We start from the raw sequence: 22,825 nt of genomic DNA on the forward strand, positions 1-22,825 counted from the left end.
TGTCTTCTGTATACGTCAGCAATTGCACGCTCTTGCAAAAAATTTTGCCGAGCGGTGCATTTCTGCAGCTGTTATTACCTTCTCCACCTCAACGGCTGGTTAGAGAATCTTTAATTTTCTTTCAAGGTGGGGTATTTGGTATTTAGGAACCTAACTATTTAACTTGACTATTGACGTTCAAAAGCGTACGTGAAACTTACACAATCTACCTTACTTGAATGGAATCAAACAAGAACTTATGATGCGGACCTGTCTGCTTCACAAGACCTACCATAAGTACGCACTTCACCCTCTTTTCAGAGAGAAACAAGCCTAGATCTTATTAATAATCTCGGGGGCTGATCTCGTTCTATCTCTATCTGCAAGGGCTCATGAGGGGCAATAAAAAGTTTCAAATTGTCTCGCACGGGACCATTTCGGGACAAGTTCACGACTTCATCAAAACCATCCCAGACTAATTTTGGGCCAGTTCGGCGTCATTCGCGGTAGTTCATAGCTAGTAACGAAATGATCCTGAAAGAGTTCTGAACTATTTCCGAAGTGGTTGCGAAAACGACGTGTCTACAACGACAAAATGAAATGAAATTGATGCTTAATTTCTAACCTGACCCACTTAGTTATGTGTGTAACTGAATCGCCTAATGCTTTGCCAATCAAGATGATGTTTACACATCCAATTTCATGAGTTGTCTTACGGCTTTTCATGGCCACTAAGTAAATTTCCGCCTTTCTACTACATATTTCAAATTTAAATGCAGTCTCATGTGTTAAGTTAAGTGATGTCGTAGTATGGGCACGTAAATCGGAAACTACTTATTGGTGTTGACAGTTAGTAAAAGGCTTTAGGAATGTTCGCCAACGACAAATTAACTTTATTAGCATCCACTATATGAAAATTACTAAATAAGTTTAGCGCTGATTGGTAACATTTAATTGCAACAAATCAACTTAATTTTATTAATAAGCTTCCAACAATCACATATACATATGTATGTATGATAGACATGTAACCGGAAATGGGACACAAAATCCAGCAGTTCAGTATAAAAACCAATTTCTGTTTTTAGTTGCCGTTAGTGGTCCTGCAGGATGTTGGTGTCGACGTTGATACTCGGATTTTTTAACACGCTGCTGTTTCGCGCCAGCACCACCTCAAACACAACCTCGCATACACTGACTTTCGACGAGGTTTTACTGCGCACACTACGTCATCACAACATTTCGAACGTACCGATTTTTATAGGCGGAAACGACGAAAAGGGCGCTTTATTTAACACTATAGCTGCCAGCTTGGATAGGCGTCTCTTGGCTGCGCGTTACATCTTTACAGCTGATGATCATTCGAAACCACCAGGTAATACATTACGCAACCATATTAAAAATGATGCCTTGAGCGTTGTGTTATGTGACACGCCTACCGATCGCATTTGGCGCGTGGTTGATCTGCGTTTGCGTAAACTACGACAAACAAAAGTCATCGTGGTGACCACCAGTGCACAGCTTGAACCAGTGGCGGTTTTCGCCAAACTCTGGCAGCTACAATTTCTGCACGCCATACTGCTCTACAACAACACCATTTACCGTTACTCGCCCTTTCCACGGATGCAAGTGTTTCGTGTATACAATCGGAGCGAAAATATTTTTCCGCCTGCACCCACTGATCTGCAGGGCTACACAATCTCAACGCCTGCCGAGAATGATCTGCCACGCATCTTTTTTGTGCACAATCAGCGAGAAAACACAACGAACATACGCGGTTTTGCCTATCACATATTTGTGAACTTCCTCCGTCGCATGAATATTACGCTGCGTATCAGCAATCCTAATGCGGTACATGATATTACGAGCAGTGTTAATATGAGTATCATCAGGCAAAAACTCGAGAAGCAGGAGCTGGAGATCTCAATGCATCCCTACACGAGCATTGGTGAGCAACAAGGCATCATGAGCTATCCGATCTTTAAGTTCGAATGTTGTCTTATTGTGCCAGTGCAGAATGAGATTCCGCGTTGTCTATACCCGTTACGTCCACTCAAATTGGGCAGTTGGCTTGTCATATGCACCGCAGTGGCCTTTATCGCAATTGCTCTTATGTGGACCAGTCCTTGTGTGCCCAGCGAGGCTCCACTCCTCACAAAGCTGTCGCGCACATTTCTCGAGGGCATAGCACATGTGTTCTTTCTGCCGCATACATATCAAAGTCAACAACCCTCGCTGCGTTATTTCCTGATCTACTTGCAGCTGGCGCTTTTCGGGTTTCTACTAACCAGCTGGTACAATAATCTGCTCAGCAGTTTCTATACCACCATACTCGTTGGTGAGCAATTGGATACTTTCGAGTCATTGATCGAGGCGCAGTTGCCTATCTTAATGAAATTCCATGAGATAAAAATGATGTTGGGACTATTGCCACCCGAACTCGCGTCTAAGGTGCAGAAGCTGATAATAGGTGCGAACTCGAGCGTACAAATGGCGCATCTGTTGAATTTCAATAATTCGTATGCCTATCCGGTTACCAAGGAGCGCTGGATTTTTCTCTCTTTACAAGAGCAATATGCCAATAAACCCATCAACCGGTTTTCGAAAATTTGCTTGGGTAGTCCATGTATAAGCTTTCCCATGCGTTTGGACTCACATTTGGAAAAACCTCTAACGCGTTTCATTTTGGACGTACAAATGGCTGGTTTGGATGTTTACTGGCTGACCTCGGATTTCAATGATGCCTTGAATGCTGGCTATGTAAAGCTGGTAAACAATGTGCTGCCTATCAGAGCTTTGAACTTGTATACTTTCTACGCGGCTTGGATTTTATTGATTGTTGGATTGAGCATAGCGTTTTGTGTGTTTCTGATAGAAGTACGGAATCCGTGCCGGAGTGAAATATTTTTAGAGAAAACCAGTGAAGAGAAGTTGAACGATCAAGCAGAATGGAATAAACGTTTTGATTTTAAGAAACCATGAAGCTTTAAATTATTGCGCCATTTTTAAGGATTAGTAACCAAAGTTAATGTAATTGAAATTTTACAGATTTCAAATACATATTTACTCATATGGCTTAGCTTAGTGGTCTCTATTTTTCTTCAAAATACTAAAACTTGGAACTTGTAATGAAATAAAGGCTGTTCGATGATCTACAAATAATACCGCAAAGATTTTTTATTTCTAAGTATTGAATACCTGTAGGAAATACCGCAATGTTTAGTAGAATCGCATTGAGAACTCTTTCTATGCAGCTCTTGTGGCGCGGCTTTATAGACAGTAGCCAAAAGTTTTAAAACCTCGCAAGAGAGCAAACCAAACTTAATAATTGACGTTGAAAACGAAATGATATCTAATTAGGTTTCAGAATCTTTAAAATGACAACATCATCAAGACAAACTTAAATTTCCATTTCCCCCTTCAATTCAGAGAGCAGTTAGCGCAAGAAAATCATATAAGTATGCGCCGAAATCTTCTTCGTCAGATGCAATAAAAGTTATTTTTACGATCCAGGGAGACTCAGTGTGATGTTCATGTGCCTAAGTATACGAAAAGGAAATCAGCTTTTATGTGACTTGTAAGGACTCATGTTGGCAATGGGGCTTCTGCGTATACAGTTAGCATTTTTAAACAATTCTTAATTCCTACTCTTTGCGTTCACGTTCGTCGCCTCTTCGTAATGCGAGAAACCCTACCGCGAGCCTTAGGTCACACCAGAAAAAGGGAGCCTTTGTGGACACGCACATATAGCTCTTGTCATTGAAAATATTTAACATGCCTTCGACAAAAAAGGCTGACTTTACCGTTCCGTTAATAAATGACAAATAAGAACGGGTTGTGTCGTTGCGGAGTATACTGAGTACTGTCGTTCACACTGATGAACGAATTTTTTGCCGTGATTAAATCATATTTCCGCATACCGCTCTATGGAAAAATCAAGAAGTCTCATGACGATGTCTTCGACAAGCGCTTGACGGTTTCTTATGGTGATTTCGTTTCTCCAAAAAAATGTTGCCCCACCCCGGTACAAAATGTATTTGATGTTACACTCAACCCTGTAAAAAGGCATGTTTTTGCCTTCTTGTCTTTGTCTATCTCACGCATTTCATAATATTGTTGTTTTAAACAACCATCCGGTTTTCAGGGCAACCATCTCCCCTGACAAAGCTTCACAGGGCATAGAATGTACTTTTTTTGCATTACCAGAGTGTGAAATTTTAAGAAACGTACACAAAATTTTCTCGCCCTTTGCCTATAATTTAGAATCGAACACCAAAAGCGTCAGCGGCAATCAAAAGGCGAAATTTTTTGGTAAAAACGAAATCACCATTAATTTAAGTGTTCAGCCGAAGCTGATCAACTTTACCATGGCCCAAAAATGGTAGACTGCAAGACTATGTTACGGCTTAAAAGTATATATTAGTTTACAGTCTTTAAACCATCACAACCTCTCGCCAGTATAAGAGGAGGAAGAATGGTAAAGCATCGTTTGGTATGCGGGAAGAATGGGAAGAAAAACCTAGACAATTTGAATAGTAAAATCCTATCAGGTAAGCTCTGAAAGTTAGTCTGTAGCACATGGGATTGAAAGTACAAAATGCAATCAATCGCAAGTCGAGCTAACAGGTATGGTGACCAAGAGTATATGGTTTAAGGTAAGAATACCGGATAATACGATCAGCAAATTCTCATCCAGCTTAAACGATGTTGCCGAAAGGAAAATAAAAAAAATCTATATCACATTGGTCCATTCTCATCTCCGGCTTCTAGCCATGTACAATTCACAGATGAAAATCATTACCGCGATTGTGAGTCCCAAACCCCACACATACCAAATTGGCAGAAGAAACCCCAAAGTCAATGGGATCGGATCCTCATGTACCAATATGATTTTAGCCAATTTCAAACGAACCGCATCAGCGAAGGCCGATTTTTGCCAATAGTTTAGAAAACCCGATTGCGTAGCACGCATGATGAAATGTTTTAGAGGTGTGCTCAGATGTGAATCGATATACAAAGGAAAGACATGATGAAACGGACCAATACAAATGCTCGAACGCCGAAAGAGTGGATATCGCAGAAATTGCTGTTGCAGTTTGAGAAACTCCCAGCGATCAGATTGTATGCTATAACCAAAACTGGTATTCAGCTTATCGCGATGATGATCCATAAAGTACTTATCAACGATGTCGAGTTGTTGTAGAAATCGCGGTGGATATTGCGCCGGCATGTGCTCGAGGCGTACGTATTCGTAGTCAAAAACTTTTATTCGTAAATCAGCACGAATCACATCGTCTACCGTATCGAGCTGTGGTGAAGGTAATGAAGTCATGAGGTAGCTAGCGATCTTTGTGCTATACCAATTGGAGGTGAGAAAACCGATGACGTAGAGGCAGCAGAAAAGAAAACACATACGCGGGTTGCGTGTGTTGAACGCTGATGCAGGAGCGATGTAGAGCATTGAACAAATCGACTGTAATAGCGCCTTGCTGTATTCCCTAGGACGCTCGGGCGCGCACAACCACAGCGTGATGGATATATAGATGACGGCGAAGAGCAACAACAACCAGGTGGAATATTGAAAACTGCGTAGTAAGTAAAGATGTTCTGGCGAGCGATTGTAAAAGGGCACCATAATGCACCAGTCATTGATACCAATTGGATAGCTCATGCCCACATGGGCAACAGCGAAAAGTGCTGTAAAAGAGTGAGGACTTAATTCGGTGGTTCTATTTGCGATGAGTTCAATCATTTGACTCATCCCAGCTGGTTCATGCGGTGAGCTTGGCACCGTGGAATCAATTAAAGTGGCATTAATGGATTTCACAAAGGATGTGAATAGTTTAGCGGAGGTGCCACTGAATGTCAGTTTATCCTGCTCATAGCGGCGATCGAATATACGCGGTAGATCGTAACGAATCATAGTATCCAATACATAACCTTTGAAGTTGTGGTAGTAATTGACAAAGAAGTCTTCCGTATGCCAATTGTCAGTTTTGTTAATAATTTCCAAAGTCGGATATGGATCGAGTATATAGACATGATCGCGTATGGTTAACAAAATGGTGTTGAGAAACTGCTTATGCCAAACCCAGGTATATGTATTATTTATTATCTGCCAAAAGTGCATGTAACTGTCAGTGGACTCATAAATGGCATCCGAGTCCAAGGTGGGAAGTAGTATAAAAATAGTTTTCAATTTGCGTATGCGTTTCATGCTTTCAGCTGTCAGTGCCATTACCGCATCATCTGGTCCGGTCGTGAATACCAAACTGAGTGAAGGACTGATCAGAACATTCATGATGGAAGCGATTGTATTAGTTTCATTACTGCAGGCCATAATTATATTTGGTATCAATGGAAAAGCCGCGAAAAATTCAGCAAAGAATTCCATAGACCACTCAGTGTTCAGATTTAATCTTTCACTTACATAAATAATGACGTTTTTAAATTGATACACTTTGAAAAGTGCGCACAGTATTTCGATAACAAACCCGCTACTCAATTGCTGCGGCATACGGACGCTTGTACGTTGATTTGATTCGGCACTCATGAACGTTTGGAACAGCGAAGAGTTTGTTTTGGATTTGTGAGTCATTATTTGGGTTTTTTCCAAGATCGGTTTACCGAATTGAAGTTTTCGCGAAATTACTCCGATTTTAAGGCATACACGCTTATTTAAATGGCTAAAAGTGACGGCAGCAGTTTCTACAAGCTTTAATTTAAATTGCTAAACTGTATGAATACATCAAACCGCTGCAGTCAGAAAACAGATTTATGGCGCAATTAGGCACTTAAAATGCTATTGACTCACATAAAGGGCCATGCATTTTATAAAAAAAAAAGAAAAAGGTTCAGTTCTGCGTATTTTAAGGAAAACATCAACAACATGATAACATCGTTTAGAGCTAAAAAATTATCGATAGTTGAATAAAAATAAACTATCGGTAGTATTGTATAAATTTACTAGGTATGTTGCATTTCTTGGAGGTACTAAAAGCTCTTCCTAAAGGTCTTCTCGACAGTCAATAGACATTCCACTCTACATTCCTTTTTTCTTTTTCTTTTTTATGGAGTGTGTGTGTATGGATAATGGCTTTTGCAGGAGGTATTTTAGAAGGGCTTTTGGACGAGTTCTTATAGAGCTGCTACTTTAATTCATAAAAATAATAATTCCTTAATGTATTTATTTACGGGTTTTATCAAATACGTGTTTTGCATTCTAAAATGCATATTTAAATTCATTTTTAATGCTAAATAATAAAATTTACACATTCGCGTAAATTATAAATAGAAAGAGACCTTCTAGAAGCCATGTAGGCAAGCATTTTTTTCACCCTTTCTTAGGTATGACTTTTAGAATGGCTTCACTTAAAAAGGCCCATATAAATTATCTTGGGGGTAGGTGTCAACCGCTGGTCTTCACATTGTCTTCGTCTTTTGGGTTTAAAATCGACTTTTCAAACAGGTGGCAAACCTCAAAAATATAGTTTAGAATAAAGTAGATCTCTTGTGTCGTCCATTGTGAGACTTATTTCAATTGCCTGGTGGATTAAGTTGAATTTGATTTCTTAACGGCTACTAAATTTAGTTCAGAAATCTCCGAAATAGCTGCTATAACTTCTACCGCTTCGACTTTGTTGTTTTTTCAATTTTTCCTAATAAACAATCGTGGTGCAAAGCTCAATAAAAATAACAAAAAAAAAATACTCTTATTTGCGATTATTTATAAAAATGAAAAACAATTGTTATTTTGGATTCATATAATAAAAATCATAAAAAAAGTTTTGGTTTCGCATAAAAATTACAAAGAAGGATTTATTTTCACGTTTGATTCCCGGCGAAAAAAGAAATCGATTGAAATGTATTAGTTAGTTATAGAACATTTGCTTCATAGTGAATCTTTCAATGACAGTGTTTAACAATAACTGTAATGTTCCATCCCTGCTTTAAGAGCTTTGAGCGACCTCTAATATGTTTTGATTCCAAAATAACATCACATGACAGAATGTCATTGTCTTAAACTTACAATAATTTACTAAATAATTACTTGCTAGATCTTATTGGAAAAGTCCTTAATGCTCGGGAATTTCTTTACGAAATGATAAAGTGAACAAATTAAATTTTCACTGGTATTGAATTTTTCATTTTCACTTCACCATTTCATAGAACAAGAATTGGCGACCCGGCATCCCGTCAACTTTAGCAGCTTTGTGGTTTTTTAGACATATTTGATAGTCGGGAGTTGGGACATCGATTCCGTCGTCCTGAACAACATACTTTAAGGCCCCTGTTTTGAGTTGCATTCGACTACAGATTCCTAATTAGCAATCCGAGAAACCCTCTGATAACAAGTTCCAACCCATGACAACGCGTAAATCGATCAGTATCAACGTTTTAATTTTACTAGTCTCATTTCGAGAGCACATTTCGGGCACTAGGCCAATTCTAACTGAGTAAAGTATGTTCCCCGATAATAACGCAGTAATTATATCTAAAAACCACATTTTTAGCTGCATTTTAACACGTCAAGAAAATAAAAAGAATTGAGAACATCAGCGTTTTTAAAAAAACTGACCAGCGCGACCTCAAAAAAATTTTATTTTCAAAATAAAAAAAAAAATACGTGTCTCTTTTTTTTATCACAAATAACAATATTCTGATGTAGCGTTTATGAATTTCCAAAAAGAGTGTTTTTATGAACCACTGTACTAGTGTCTACACACGAGAATTATAGCGTCACCTTTTTCTCTCGTTTGCGAACAATTTGGTGTAAGGTAGTTTACATTTTCTGGTTTTATGAGCTAAGGGAATTTTTATGCCTATTGCGAAAATGAAAAATGATTTTCCTTGTGGCTCATGTAATGCCAACCAAGTGGATAATAAAATGCTTCATTGCTTTCACTCGACTACATATGTATAGTACAATAAAAACAAATGAATATAATCAATGATAAACTGGTTTTTATTGTTATCGAACACTAAAAGTATGCACGACTTGTTTATGCATTCGCAAATGTGTTGGCATACATAGTATGTGTGCGTGGATGTGTCTAATGTACTCATATCCCTGCAGTAAAAGCTACTATGTAGTTGTGAACTAGAATACACAATTCATAAAATTTTCATCAAACTTTTTTCTCTGAACTTTTAGAACTTTTTTGAGTATACAGTTTTGTATCCAATAAATTTTAGTACAGTAAAGTGCTCCCTTGAAGTACGTAGCTATGTATAAGTTATTGCTGATTTTTGAAAAAAATTTTTAACACTCTTCTGCAATTTTTTGCATATGACGAATGCCCGCACTTTTTATATGGAACAGATTGTCACAATCGCAGTTACATATGTTATTAAAATTTTATTATACTAAAATGGAATGCGCTACAAAATATGAATAAAAAAATAAAATTTAAGAAAAAATTTCAAAATTTTTCTGATTTTTTTAGTTTTCTACAATGTTTGAAACTACTGTTTATTTTTTTTTAGAGAAAGAACTGTACTTTAATTTGAAAAAATCACCATATTAAATATAAGGAAAATAACCCAGAAAACGTCAAGTATATAGGAGTGTACTGCTAGTTAACTTTTCAGCTCAACTACTTAGTCCGCCTATTTTTAGAAATAGTAAATAGTAGCGTCATACAAATTGACGGGGTTAGTTAAAGAAATACGTGTTTAATTTTGTTCGCGCTGCTTGCCATTTTAGGTATTTGCGGCTCGAGTCCTTGGGCACGGATTTTTTATTTTATTTGATTTAATTTTTTATTGTGATTTCTTTCATTTGAATTTTTATATGTATGTATGTATAAAGAATACACATCGGCAATGCTTACACTGACCTTGTCATTATTGCTTTTTCGAAATTGCTCAACTGGTTAGCGTCCGCATCAGTTCATGCCAGTTGATGAACTAGTTAGGTTCTACTAGTTCGTCTACAAGTCTGTTTACTGCCTGATTTCACGGTTTCATGACAGGGATACGAAAAAAACGCGCACGAATGCACACAAATGCAAACATGAAATGCTAACTGATGAATTTTCGTAGGAATTTATTGCTGAAAATGGTAACAGCTTTGAGAAGTTGGCGTTTGGTTGAGGGTTTGGAGCGGTCGTGCGACACAATTTTGCTTTTCATCGCTAGTTATTCGACATGAGAAAGTCACAGATGTTCGACACACACTTTGTCAATAATATTTAAATAGCAAAGGGAATGTATTGAAGTGGTTAAGGTTGCAATAGGAGAGTACTATGTACATACATATATATTTAGAGTAGTGGTGCAAGTGCACATTTTTTTGAAGTATCTACGATAACACTGTATCACTAATAGCAAGAGAGGTGAATGAAAAAGTATGCTGCTGGAGTGGTGACTTTGTAAAAAAAATATGAAATTTTAAACGGAAAATAGGGTATATTGCTCTTCTTTAACTTTCTTATTATGCGTGTGAGTATGTGTAGAGCAGCGCTTTGGCTTTGACTATACTCCACCGGACGCAGTTGATGATTGCAGTATTAAATCCTAAATGCCGGAAAAAAATGTTAGTTTACCGCTAACCCGCTACCGTTCTGCAGGGCCTAGGTTCAGGCCCAGGTTCCGACTAACACCAAAAACAAGAAAAGAAAAAGGTTTTTTTTCTAATACCGGTCGCCCCTCTTCAGGCAATGATAAACCTCTGTGTGTATTTCTGCCATGAGTGACAACACCAAGGCGCACGCGACCAATCGGAGGAGGAGCTCCGTAAAACACTAACATATTAAGTTTAAGCGCTAATCTATTATTATTATTAGTAGTAATATTAAGAAAAGGGTAGGGGAAAAGAGGCGCCTACAGCCACATATGGCGCATCAGCTGTAAATATCTGACGCAAGGCCCATTATTTTCTTCTAGACAAAAATACATATGTACGTTCAAAAACAAAATGTATCCGAATAGTTTCAGAGTTCTCTCAACCGAAGGGGGTGCCTCTGGGACTTTAAGCCATTTGTGCATCATGTGAAGCTTTTCCGGATAGACTCGACGCTATTACCCACACCAAAGATAGCTTCATCGTACAGTAATAATTTTTTCTTAAAGTCTGACTAGTTTCTATAATAAAACTCATGTTTTAAATAAAAAAGAAAATACACAAAATTATAGCGTACATATAATAAATGCAATAAAAATGGAAGGGTGTCTTGCCTTCCGCCCCGCAAAGAGCTTCTGAAACTCTCTCGGTCCTTCTAGCGATAAATACATACCAGACTTGCAGAAATGCTGCTAGGAAAAAATCGTAGCTATCCTAGCGAGAAGCTAAATTTTGACATTAAAATTCTATATACTATTTTTAGCTAGATTATGCTACTTTTGTCTTCTCAAGTTTTGAAATGACACAAAAATTATAGATTATGGATTTGTATGCCGTTTTTCCAATTCAATTTTATGAAAAAAAATTCAAACCTTAACAAGGAAAAAATAAAAAAAATTACAAATCTTTTGTAATTTTGTAAATTTGTATTAAAACCTGTACTTTTGCTAAGAAATCAAGTTACTAACGATGAAATATAAAGTATAATGAAACCAGTTGTGAATGGTCAAATGAAAATCTGCAATAATATTTTGTATGAAATAAATAGAAGCAGAAAATAATATTACTCATACGCGTTATCGTACATGGCAGCATTCATGCATACTCCTACATGGCGTATGAGGAACATTTTCCATACTAAAATTTGATTTAATTTCATTCGCACTTTTCCAAAAATTCGCATATTCCAAGCTGAACTTGATGAAAGGTTTTTGTATTATTTGGCACTTATAACAGCTTCCGTGGCTATTGTGGACTATTTGAGTATCACCGAATAGAAATGGGTAGCAATAAAATAGATGCTTTTATTTTTAATTGTTCTTCCTTTTTTTATCAAAACATAATTTTTCAGAAACAGGACACTTAGCAACTTTTCACTTTGGGCTCGCGATATATGAAATTCATAGATGCACGATATCATATCAAAAGAAAAACTTTCAGAGATCTATTTTTGAAATAAAGGACGAAAAAGATTTTTAGAAAAATAATTAAAGTCAAAGGACATATTGATAAACAGGATTGCCCTTAAAAAAATTAAGTACGAATGGTCAACGTAAGCACAAGCAATGTATCGTTGAAGGCAACTTATATTGAATGCACCTAAATTTTCTTCTGATACCTTCAACACCGTGTAACTTTTCGAACCACCCCATAGCAATAATAGGTACATACTTTAGCATAGTACGATTATATTAAATCTAATTGCATGCTATTTTCGAATGCAAATCTGCATGTATTTCATTGAGAACAGTTGTGGTCACAGCAATTTACAAAGCTGATTAGAACAAATATATGCAGATCAGTGTCGCCGAATTATGAACATAAAGAAAAAAAATTTAATACCTTGCCTTTTAAGCTGTGATATAAAATTAGTTAATTATGTTTGAAAAAGTGTTGAGGGGTAATTAATTTAACAAAGTGAGCAGTTATCGATTAAATATATATAAGCCGTCATCGATTCGCCAACAGTTAGCGAGTAGCGAAACGAACGAACTTAATGAGGTACAACCAAACTCGCTATCGTCTATCCTTGCTAGCTAACTATGTTGTTGCTTTCACATGCAACATTTTTTCGCTAAGCGAGGCGGAAATCAAACATAGCGAGCAGAAAAGTGGCGAATCGAAAACTTATAATATGTATATTTGACAAAAATTTATTAATGTTTTGTCCATCTACTTTTGATCTTAATTATGAATTCAATTTTGCGCGTTCAGGATTTTTGTTCGCTACGATGTCCTAAACCACCACTAAAGGAAAGTTTTTTTTTTTTATATTCAGAATGCAAAAACGATGATACCAAAGGTAGTAGCAGCTGAGGAGTTTTACTTTTTTCGTGCATTTACTCTCTGAATTGTAATTTTTGTTTGCATTTTACTCAAAAATGTCTAATTTGGTTTACCTTTTTTAACATTTTCGGGTAGAAAACACTCCCAGCTTGTTGTTTTTGCTATGGTACAATTACCTTATCAATGTTCCTTCCTTAAATAAAAGTGAATGACAACATGTCAGATTAAAATAACAAATCTTAGATATACATACATATATACATATGTAGACATTTCATAGAATCGTATACATATTTGCCCGAGTCGTGCAACTTAACTCTTGCATTCAGGCGAATGTTCAGCATAACTCTCATTTTTCTCTTTATTAACACTCTTTGGCCAAAGGCTGTTACGCAGACGATCAAATAACCAGCGTCTGTATTGTATTATTTGTTACCTTTCTGTCACTTTTCAACAGTACTGTAGTAACACTATATTACGGATATTTACGTATAACGTTTTTCTAGAACAAGCCATTTCCCACTTTAAGTATTTCATATTTTCATTTTAAGTTTGCTTTGCGAAAGACAAAAAAAAACTTTAACATGGAAAATGATACGCATATGCCACGTACGCAATCCTTCCAGTGGAGCTTTCCCGAAGATATCCATGTTCTCGAAGAAATGGCCCACAACAAATTTGAGGCGTTTTCCTCGGAGTGCTCGGCACTCGCAGAGGAAGTGCTGGACGGATTTCAGGCGAGGAGCATATCTGAAACTTCTGCAGAAATCGTTATACTGGGCTCCGAACCTGGCGGCCATGTGGCCATTGGTGTCCCGTTAGTATTCCTGAGAGAAGCCTAACGTTTGGCTTTGAAAGCCTTAGTTCTTCGTCGCGGCCCACAGGGAGCGCGATAGCATGCAGGTGGGCAGATTTTTCCACCTACTGCGACATTTTTTTTCAAAATTTTCTTTTTCATGCAGAAATACTCCAAGAGCATCTAGATGCATTTCTGCATCAAAAAGCAAATTTTGAAAAAAATTTCGCTTACGTTATTTTGGCGATTAGGACTCGATATGTTGCTGTAGTTAGTGGTTGCCGACCCTAAGAGTACAACTCCACAAAAAACTTTTCGGGTATTCCACGGTTTTCAGGCTTTCAGCAATAGATGAATTGTGTAACTGAAAGTGTGAAAAGCGTGTAACGCCTGTGGAGTTGTACTCTAAGGCTTTGATGGCATCTTGACTTGCAAGTTTAGATGAAGCTACATAGGCCGATCGTGCTCACCTGCTTTGCAGTGAACTTAGAGTGTATTTCGTCATCGCTGAGAGCAATATCAAATTCCCTGTCCGTTCTGCCGGGAAAATGGAGATACAAATTTTGCTCCAAAGTCAGTTTTCGCGACCTGATAGTCACAGCCTATTTACTCCACCCCGACTCTGTCGAGGATTGTGGCTTGCAAGTTGTTCGCAGCCTGCTAAACGCAAATTTTAATGTAGGGGTCGTTGGGTGGAATGGGCAAGAGTTTCTCTTGCGCCGCCTGGGACGTTGAGTAAACCGCCCCACATACATCTTGCACAACTTGCAGGTTGAGTAGATGGGATTTGGTGTCTTTCGTCTCCCACCATACCAGCGCGGCATAGGTGAGAAAAGGTATAACTACCGCCGTATAAATCCAATGTATTATCTGCGGTTGTAAACTAGAGTCGAGAATAACCCACAAAAACTTTTTATTTTTTGACAATCTAAGATTTGCTCCATTGAGGGACAGAGTTCGAAATTTGTCTACCGTATACCGCTTGCGGTATTCGAATTTACCAAAATAAAACATTAAAAATATGTACACAACAAGCAGTTTCGTTTATCAATATGAATATTAGCGCCAAAAAAAGTGTTCTCTTTTCTTTTAGCAGAGAGTGGAAGCATGACGTTGTAAGTAGTGGAGAGTCCATCCATGTATACACAGATGGCTCAAAGCTCGAGGGAAGGGTTGGAGGAGGTGTATATTCCCATCACCTGGGAATCTCCCTCAGCTTTCGTCTGCCGGACCACTGTAGCGTTTTTCAGGCTGAACGAAACTGGTAAAGTGTGATATGATACCCCAAGTTGATATCTATATCTTCACTGACAGCCAGGCGGCAATAAAGTCCCTCACGAAACAGTCGACAACCTCCATGGTAGCCATGAAATGCCGCGCATCTCTTAACGAGATGGCTGAGTCATTTCGCCCAAAGGTAATATGGGTTCCGGGACACTGCGGCATAGAGGGGAATTGTAAGGCCGACGAACTGGCGCGACTTGGCACGAAACTTCCTTTTGAGGATATAAATGACGAAATAGGAATACCCTTGCAAACTTGTAAGCTACTTATCTCCGAGAGGCTCACTAAAGTAGCGAACGAAAGGTGGCAGGACGAAATCACCTGCAAAACTGCCAAACAATTATGGCCGGTGCTCAGCGCCAAACGCACTGGCCTACTACTGAGTCTAAATAAGTCCAATATTAGATTATTAGTATCCGTCATAACAGGACACTGCCTAATTGGCAAGCACGCCTATCGACTTGGCCTACGCTCACATGACTTCTGTAGAAGTTCTCAAGATGAAGAAGAGGAGGAAACGATTCTGCACCTGTTGTGCCAATGCTCTGCTCTATCTAGACGAAGACTCTCCACTCTCGGTAGGCAATTCTTCGACAACTTGGAGGACCTTAGATGCGTCGAAATCAGGGATCTTCTAAAATTCGTTCAAAGTTCAAAATGGTTTTAGAAGGGATTGGGAGTTGCTGGCCCAACATGCGGCATCACAATGGGCCCTGAGCCTAAGTGTGTCTTATAGACGACCGCGACAACCTACCTACAGAATATTTTGTAACGGGCAAAGTTTAAAATTTTATTAATAAACCTGAAATGAGAATTTTACTTACCGTTTAAAAAATTGCTGTAACCAACACCGAATAGGCCTGCAACAGGAAGAAATAGCAAAAGGGATTTACAAGTGAAACTAGTAATTCGGTGTTTGTCGGCTGGCCATTTTTCAACCGATTGGGCATGCGGTTATCAATCTTACACTAAATTGCATTGAAAGGAACAGCAATTGATGACCAACCATATTCCTTTGAATCGGTCGATTTCTCTGAATGTAATTATGCCGTTAACCAGGTATCAGATCAAGCAGAATTTGGATTGCCAATTACTTTCGAATTGAATGAGAACTAATTGGTTAAATGAGGGGGAAAAAATCAAAATTTAGAGACACCAAAGCAGATGCGCTATATTTTTTTCTGCTACGTTGCCTTTAATCCCAAGCAGGACATAGGACACATACTACGTCTGCACGACGTCTGGTTTTTCTGGTGCAATCGATTTTCATTGTTTCGTCTCTCGATCGACTGGGAGGTCTGCGTCATTCGATTTGGCGATTCCATTGCAAGGCCTTCTTTGCGTGTGGCCTATTAACTTCCATTTTAGTGTGCCGAATCTAGATGTCAAGATTGGAACCCCTGAGTAAGTCCTTATTGGGTATTCTTTTAGGCCAAACACTTCGGAATAGTATTCTAAGACATCTTCTTACGAAAACTGAGGCGCCTGGTTATTAAAATACAGCAGTGTCGAGGGCACATTGGATTTGAAAAGCCTAACCTTCAAGCTGCAACTAAGGATTGTTGTGTGGCCAAAAATTTGGTCTGAGATTAAGACGCCACCAAAAGATATTCTTAGAATTACTCTTATTAAAGTTACTTCTAAGCCTGCCGCCTTAACTTCTCTGTGTAGCGCGTTGCCTATTTTACACAGATCAGAAAGACATTGATTGCCGAAGTTCATAGTTCGGAAGTGGCCTTATGGCAGCATTCAACACCTTTCCAATCACAAAAAAAGAAAGAAATGAGATGAGATTATATCGAATGCTGCTATGAATTTCGAAGATCTCAGACAACTTTAATTTGTGTATACTCAAAGAAAACACACTTATTTATTTATTTTTTTTTCACGTATAATCTCTATTTATTTAAATAGCTTTTTCTCATTTGGTTTCTATTATTTGTTTGTAACTTTAATTTATTCTGTCTTATTATTTGTGGTTGGTATAATATTTAGAATTATTTATATATATATAATCATGTATAATTTATGTTTCAATAGTTTATTTTTATTCCATTTTATGTAATTTTTATTCATCAGTTAATAAGCACTTGTACACAAGTAATCAATAATAAATTTAATAATATAATTATAATAAAGTTTAAGACCTGCATCTCATCTGCATTTTTAATTAACATTTACTATTTAATATTTTTTTTTGTTGGTTCTTTGCGTTCCCCTTCATTTTTGTTGCGCACTGCTTACAGTTAGTTTAAAGTTTACATTTCATATATTTTTTGTATTTTTTCTGCCTTTTGCAATTTCGTTTCAATTTTCGTTTCATTGTTAGTAAATTGACGCAAAATATTTACTCAGTAAATTTGTGTTTTTGCAATTTCGTTTGTGCTTTTTGTGTTGTTCTTTTTCTAATTTGCTCACTTGCATTTACATAGTACTGCTGCTTCGAAATACGAGTATACTATTTAACTGGGTTTGGTGTCGAAGTTAATATTTTCCTTTTTTGTTAAATTTTAAATGAAATGTGACAATTTTATTGCTCATACTAATACGCAATTTTTAAATTGTTCTTGCACATATTTTCGGTTTTATTTCCAGTTTTGCAATTAAATATTCTTAACAACACATCATTTCTTTTGTTTCGCTTTCAAACACTGCTACTTTGGGAGATTTCGTCGCTTATTGTGCAGAATTATGTTTTTCTACTACATATTTATTATTTACTCTTTTAATTATAAATTTGGCTATTTGTTGTTAATTTATTTTCTTAAATTGGATAAAATTAATTTGTTATTTTCTGCTATTTTTTTTTTATTCATAATTAAGTATAAGTTTCATTAGAGTTTTTGCTAACATCACATCCAAAGCATTGAAACATGCTAATGCTTAATTGGAATAAAAAAAAATTTCAAACTTAAATGAATGTATTTACTATACTATATGTTTTTTACAAAACTTAATTTATATAACTATATTCGCGCCCAATTTTTTTATGTCAAATATAATTTTTCTAGCAAGATTTATGGAAAATTGCGCCTAACACTGTACTCCAACTCCAACGAGTTTATGCACTGCGCGCGATTTTCTACCACATATTTTTAGGCGCAGTTTCGCTATACATTGCAAGTTAACGCTTAATGCATTCGTGTTTTCTTAGAGCAAATCCACCCATACGCTTATCTTTAATATTTATTTGTTTTTTGTTTTTCATTAATTTAATTTATTATACTTCCATTTTTTTATTTTGTATGTTTTAATTTTTTTGTAGTTTGTATATTTAGGGTACCATAGAGAGCATAGAAATTAGAAAATAGACATTCAATGGCTGTAGATTTTGGTTTTGCAAACACGTATGACTAGGTAGTTTAGTTTTTTTGTTTTTTGAGTTTTATCTCGTTTGTCTCTTTATATTCAGAATATTTGTGAAATGTTCCTGTTTTAGGGTTAGATATATCATATGTATGTATATAGTTTGGTGGTATATTGCAGTCAGCATTCTGTTTAAGATAAGTTTTTTGTATGTCTGTGGGTATATGGCATATTCATAGTCGCAAAAAGTCTATTCTGCAGTTAGTTTCAGCTTTTTTTTTATANTGCAGTCAGCATTCTGTTTAAGATAAGTTTTTTGTATGTCTGTGGGTATACGGCATATTCATAGTCGCAAAAAGTCTATCCTGCAGTTAGTTTCAGCTTTTTTTTATTGATACACTATTGAAGATTTCGTCAAAAAGCTGCAACTAACACTAATGTCAACTTTATTTTGACTGTGAATACGCCCCTTTGTTTTATTCTTTTAACTTTATATTTTGCATCCAATAAGCAAAAAAACAAGCTATATCGGATTACTGTAATCACATTTAAACTCGCCTAGAGCTAAATCATTGCATTGAGTCCACCAACTAAATTGCAAATACATATCTAACTTTTTTTTGAACTTGAAATAAGACTAAAGATTGCACAANCAAATACATATCTAACTTTTTTTTGAACTTGAAATAAGACTAAAGATTGCTCAACACCGGCCACGGCTTTCCTTCAAACTAGATTTGACAAGGGGAAAAAATTAACCAACGCAAACCAGTACATCTCCAATCGTCGCTCAACTGAGTGAAACTGCAGTTTTACAGAGGATATAAGTCTAATAAAAAAATGGACGGGTGTGTCCTAAATTGGGCTTAGAGTATTATGAAAAAGACTTTTCTTTGAGCTAAAATGCGATTATATTGCCTTCTAACTTATAAAGCCTAAAGGCCGTTAACTTCAAATTAATTTACTAGAACCACTAAACCTTAACACATCTTTTCACAACATAACTCATTCGTAAAATGCTCTCTCATTCGTAGTTGGTAATTGAGGAGGCATTTGGCAGTGTTCGTAGGAAATTAGCGTGAGACGATTAGTAAACTTTGCAAAAGTGTGTGGTTTGATAGTAACATTTTCACTAGATGATAGCTTCAAGTCATCAGATGCCATGGAGCTGGATAGCTATGTATGTAATGCCTCGGATGACTTTTTCTGGTAATAAATACCTATTTGTCCATATAACACTGGTTCGCATAATTCAGAAGTGGCATAGTTATTTTAGATTTCGCACAGTGGGTGAGCCGCCAGTGTTTTTAAAAGTTATTGGCATTAAAATTTTTTAACTTAATACCAATAGTTAAAGTCATATCAACAAATATATAACTTATTATTATCGGAGGAAATGAACGAAGTTATTGTTTTGAGCTGGGTTAGTATGCAGAACAAGTAATTATTTTAAAATTCTGCCATTTTTTCCAATAGAAGGAGATTTTGTATGAAAACTTAGTTCTTAAAAATTACACAGCGTAACAGTTTATGTGAATTCTTTCGATGACGTCTGATCGCATATGAGCTATTTCAAGCAAGTTAAGTTGGTATGGCTTCGGTTTGAATAATTTTTAGTTCAGTTTTTTATGTTTAATTTTAGCAGGTACCTAGAAAATTTTCTATAGAAGTTTAAATGCAAGAGAACGGTTTGAAATAAACTATAAAGCTACCCCTATTTAGGCACAAATTCGTATTTTTCTTTAATAAAACTGCAACCGCTTGTCGGCATGGGTCCGAGACGAAACAACTCACCACTTTGAGCTCACATCAAGTGTAGAGAAGCTTTTCCGTACACACTCTTTTCATTTTACTCTGTGGCGCATTAACTCTTGTTGCCCACCCATGGGAATCGAAGAATATTTCCACCGGAATACCTTCATCCATTCGTGCAAGATAAGTAAGTGTATAATATAATTACTGGAATGGTAGGCACAGGAAATCGGCCCGAGTTAGGAGAAACACTCAAAATAAAGATCCGCAAGCACTCCATAGAGTTCTTCGGTAGTGTTGATGAAATACGAGCCGAGGTGTTTAAACCTTAGTCTAGCGAAAGTCGGCAGTTGGGGTTCGTGACGATACCAAGAGACATCGCATTGTTTCCTAAAGAACAGTGTTCGGCCACCTGTAAGAATCGAAAACAGGCGCCTATCCAGCTTGTAACTATGCATGTCAGGGTTTTTGCCCAGCGCTCGTTGCGCCGAATGCAGGCTCATCTGTCCAGCAGTACTCCGCAAGTTGCCAAATTAACTACTATGCCATCTCTGTCCGGGGAGTTGTCTTCGAGGGCACTGTACCTAACCAATTCTTCGGCTCTGCAATGTCTAGGGCTGTTACTGTATCTGCGACTCAAATAACCTTGATTTGGAAATACACCGTGGCGATTTGTAGAGAGGCAAAGTTTTATTTTTTAAAATTTTGATCATATTATGAGCAATCCTAGCGTTCTGATTGCCGCTTGGCTATCAGAGTCGATATTTATCATTATAATCCTTAAAACACTGGTGCGTAGGCGATCGGCTGCTGACTTCTATTTCCAAAAATCATCTCATTTCCATTGAATCTTAAAATATGTACTGGGCACTTAATTTCACCTAAAATAAACTTTTCTCTTCAAGGTATGACTAAAAGAAATACTAAGAAAATGTATTTCGGAAATTTTTGCCAACATTTTTTTTTAGTTTTTACTTTAATCTTTTAAGCGTTAAATTTTGTAAGACTTCCAAGCTTCTGTCCCACTTAATCTATATTTCAACTTAAAATAGCCTAAAAAATAACTAAGCTACAAATGGTTTAGTGTGTGAAAAGGTGGTGGAATTTTTTTATATTTTCTTATACGGTGCTATACAAATATTGACATTCGCTTGTTAGATATGTATTTCATGTCGNTAAAGTCATATCAACAAATATATAACTTATTATTATCGGAGGAAATGAACTAAGTTATTGTTTTGAGCTAGGTTAGTATGCAGAACAAGTAATTATTTTAAAATTCTGCCAATAAGATAACTATTTAAGTGCTAAGTATTCTCCGCATTATTGCATTTTTTCCAATAGAAGGAGATTTTTTATGAAAACTTAGTTCTTAAAAATTACACAACGTAACAGTTTATGTGAATTCTTTCGATGACGTCTGATCGCATATGAGCTATTTCAAGCAAGTTAAATTGGTACCGCTTCGGTTTGAATAATGTTTAGTTCAGTTTTTTATGTTTAATTTTAGCAGATACCTAGAAAATTTTCTATAGAAGTTTAAATGCAAGAGAACGGTTTGAAATAAATTATAAAGCTACCCCTATTTAGGCACATATTCGTATTTTTCTTTAATAAAACTGCAACCGCTTGTCGGCTTGGGTCCGAGACGAAACAACTCACCACTTTGAGCTCTCATCAAGTGTAGACGAGCTTTTCTGTACACACTCTTTTCATTTTACTCTGTGGCGCATTAACTCTCGTTGCCCACCCATGGGAATCGAAGAATATTTTCACCGGAATACCTTCATCCATTCGTGCAAGATAAGTAAGTGCATAATAGAATTACTGGAATGGTAGGCACAGGAAATCGACCCGAGTTAGGAGAAACGCTCAAAATAAAGATCCGCAAGCACTCCAGAGAGTTCCTCGGTAGTGTTGATGAAATACGAGCCAAGGTGTTTAAACCTTAGTCTAGCGAAAGTCGGCAGTTGGGGTTCATGACGATACCATGAGACATCGCATTGTTTCCTAAAGAACAGTGTTCGGTCACCTGTAAGAATCGAAAACAGGCGCCTATCCAGCTTGTAACTATGCATGTCGGGGTTTTGCCCAGCGCTCGCTGCGCCGAATACAGGCTCATCTGTCCAGCAGTACTCCGCAAGTTGCCAAATTAACTACTATGCCATCTTTGTCCGGGGAGTTGTCTTCGAGGGCACTCAACCTAACCAATTCTTCGGATCTGCAATGTCTAGGTGTGCTACTGTATCCTGCGACTCAAATAACCTTGATTTGGAAATACACCGTGGCGATTTGTAGAGAGGTAAAGTTTTAAAGTATTTGCCAACATTTTTTTTAGTTTTTACTTTAATCTTTTAAGCGTTAAATTTTTTAAGACTTCCAAGCTTCTGTCCCACTTAATTTATATTTAAACTTAAAATAGCCTAACAAATAACTGAGCTACAAATGGTTTAGTGTGTGAAAAACTGGTGGCATTTTCTTATATTTTCTTATACGGTGTTATACAAATATTGATATTCGCTTGTTAGATATGTATTCCATGTCATGGACATCCGAATTTGGTGGACAGCAAACATTTCTTACATCGTTGGCCTACCATCGATAAATGCTTTCAAATGCATTAATACAAAGTATGTATGCACACATCTATACGTCATTACAAAGTGTACGAGTAATGGGGGGTTTCATTGAGTAGTGTAAAAATTTACCAAACACAGGCAGGTTGCTACTCAAGCCATATTTTACGGATATTTAGTATTACATGTACATATGTATTTATAAAGTATGTAATCGTTTTTATGTAGTATGTATGTAAGTTAGTATGTATATTGTTTGGCTTATACTTCGCGTTTGCCTTT

The 22,825-nt window shown here is 36.9% G+C and overlaps 2 protein-coding genes across 2 annotated transcripts; one reads left to right on the top strand and one right to left on the bottom strand.

Annotated features, from left to right (window-relative positions):
* The first annotated feature begins 1,089 nt into the window (after positions 1-1,089).
* LOC108372888 (uncharacterized) lies at positions 1,090-2,961 on the top strand. Its single transcript, XM_017628685.1, has one exon. It carries the CDS (start codon positions 1,090-1,092, stop codon positions 2,959-2,961), a length of 1,872 nt encoding a protein of 623 aa, XP_017484174.1.
* Positions 2,962-4,732: 1,771 nt separating this feature from the next.
* Ir56d (Ionotropic receptor 56d) lies at positions 4,733-6,577 on the bottom strand. The gene has a single exon (XM_017628686.1). It carries the CDS (start codon positions 6,575-6,577, stop codon positions 4,733-4,735), a length of 1,845 nt encoding a protein of 614 aa, XP_017484175.1.
* Between the last annotated feature and the right edge of the window lie 16,248 nt (positions 6,578-22,825).

This window comes from Rhagoletis zephyria, unplaced genomic scaffold (assembly GCF_001687245.7).
Source record: "Rhagoletis zephyria isolate East Lansing unplaced genomic scaffold, Rhagoletis_zephyria_1.1 Rzeph_scaffold_06136, whole genome shotgun sequence".
In the NCBI taxonomy this organism is placed as follows: Eukaryota; Metazoa; Arthropoda; class Insecta; order Diptera; family Tephritidae; genus Rhagoletis; species Rhagoletis zephyria.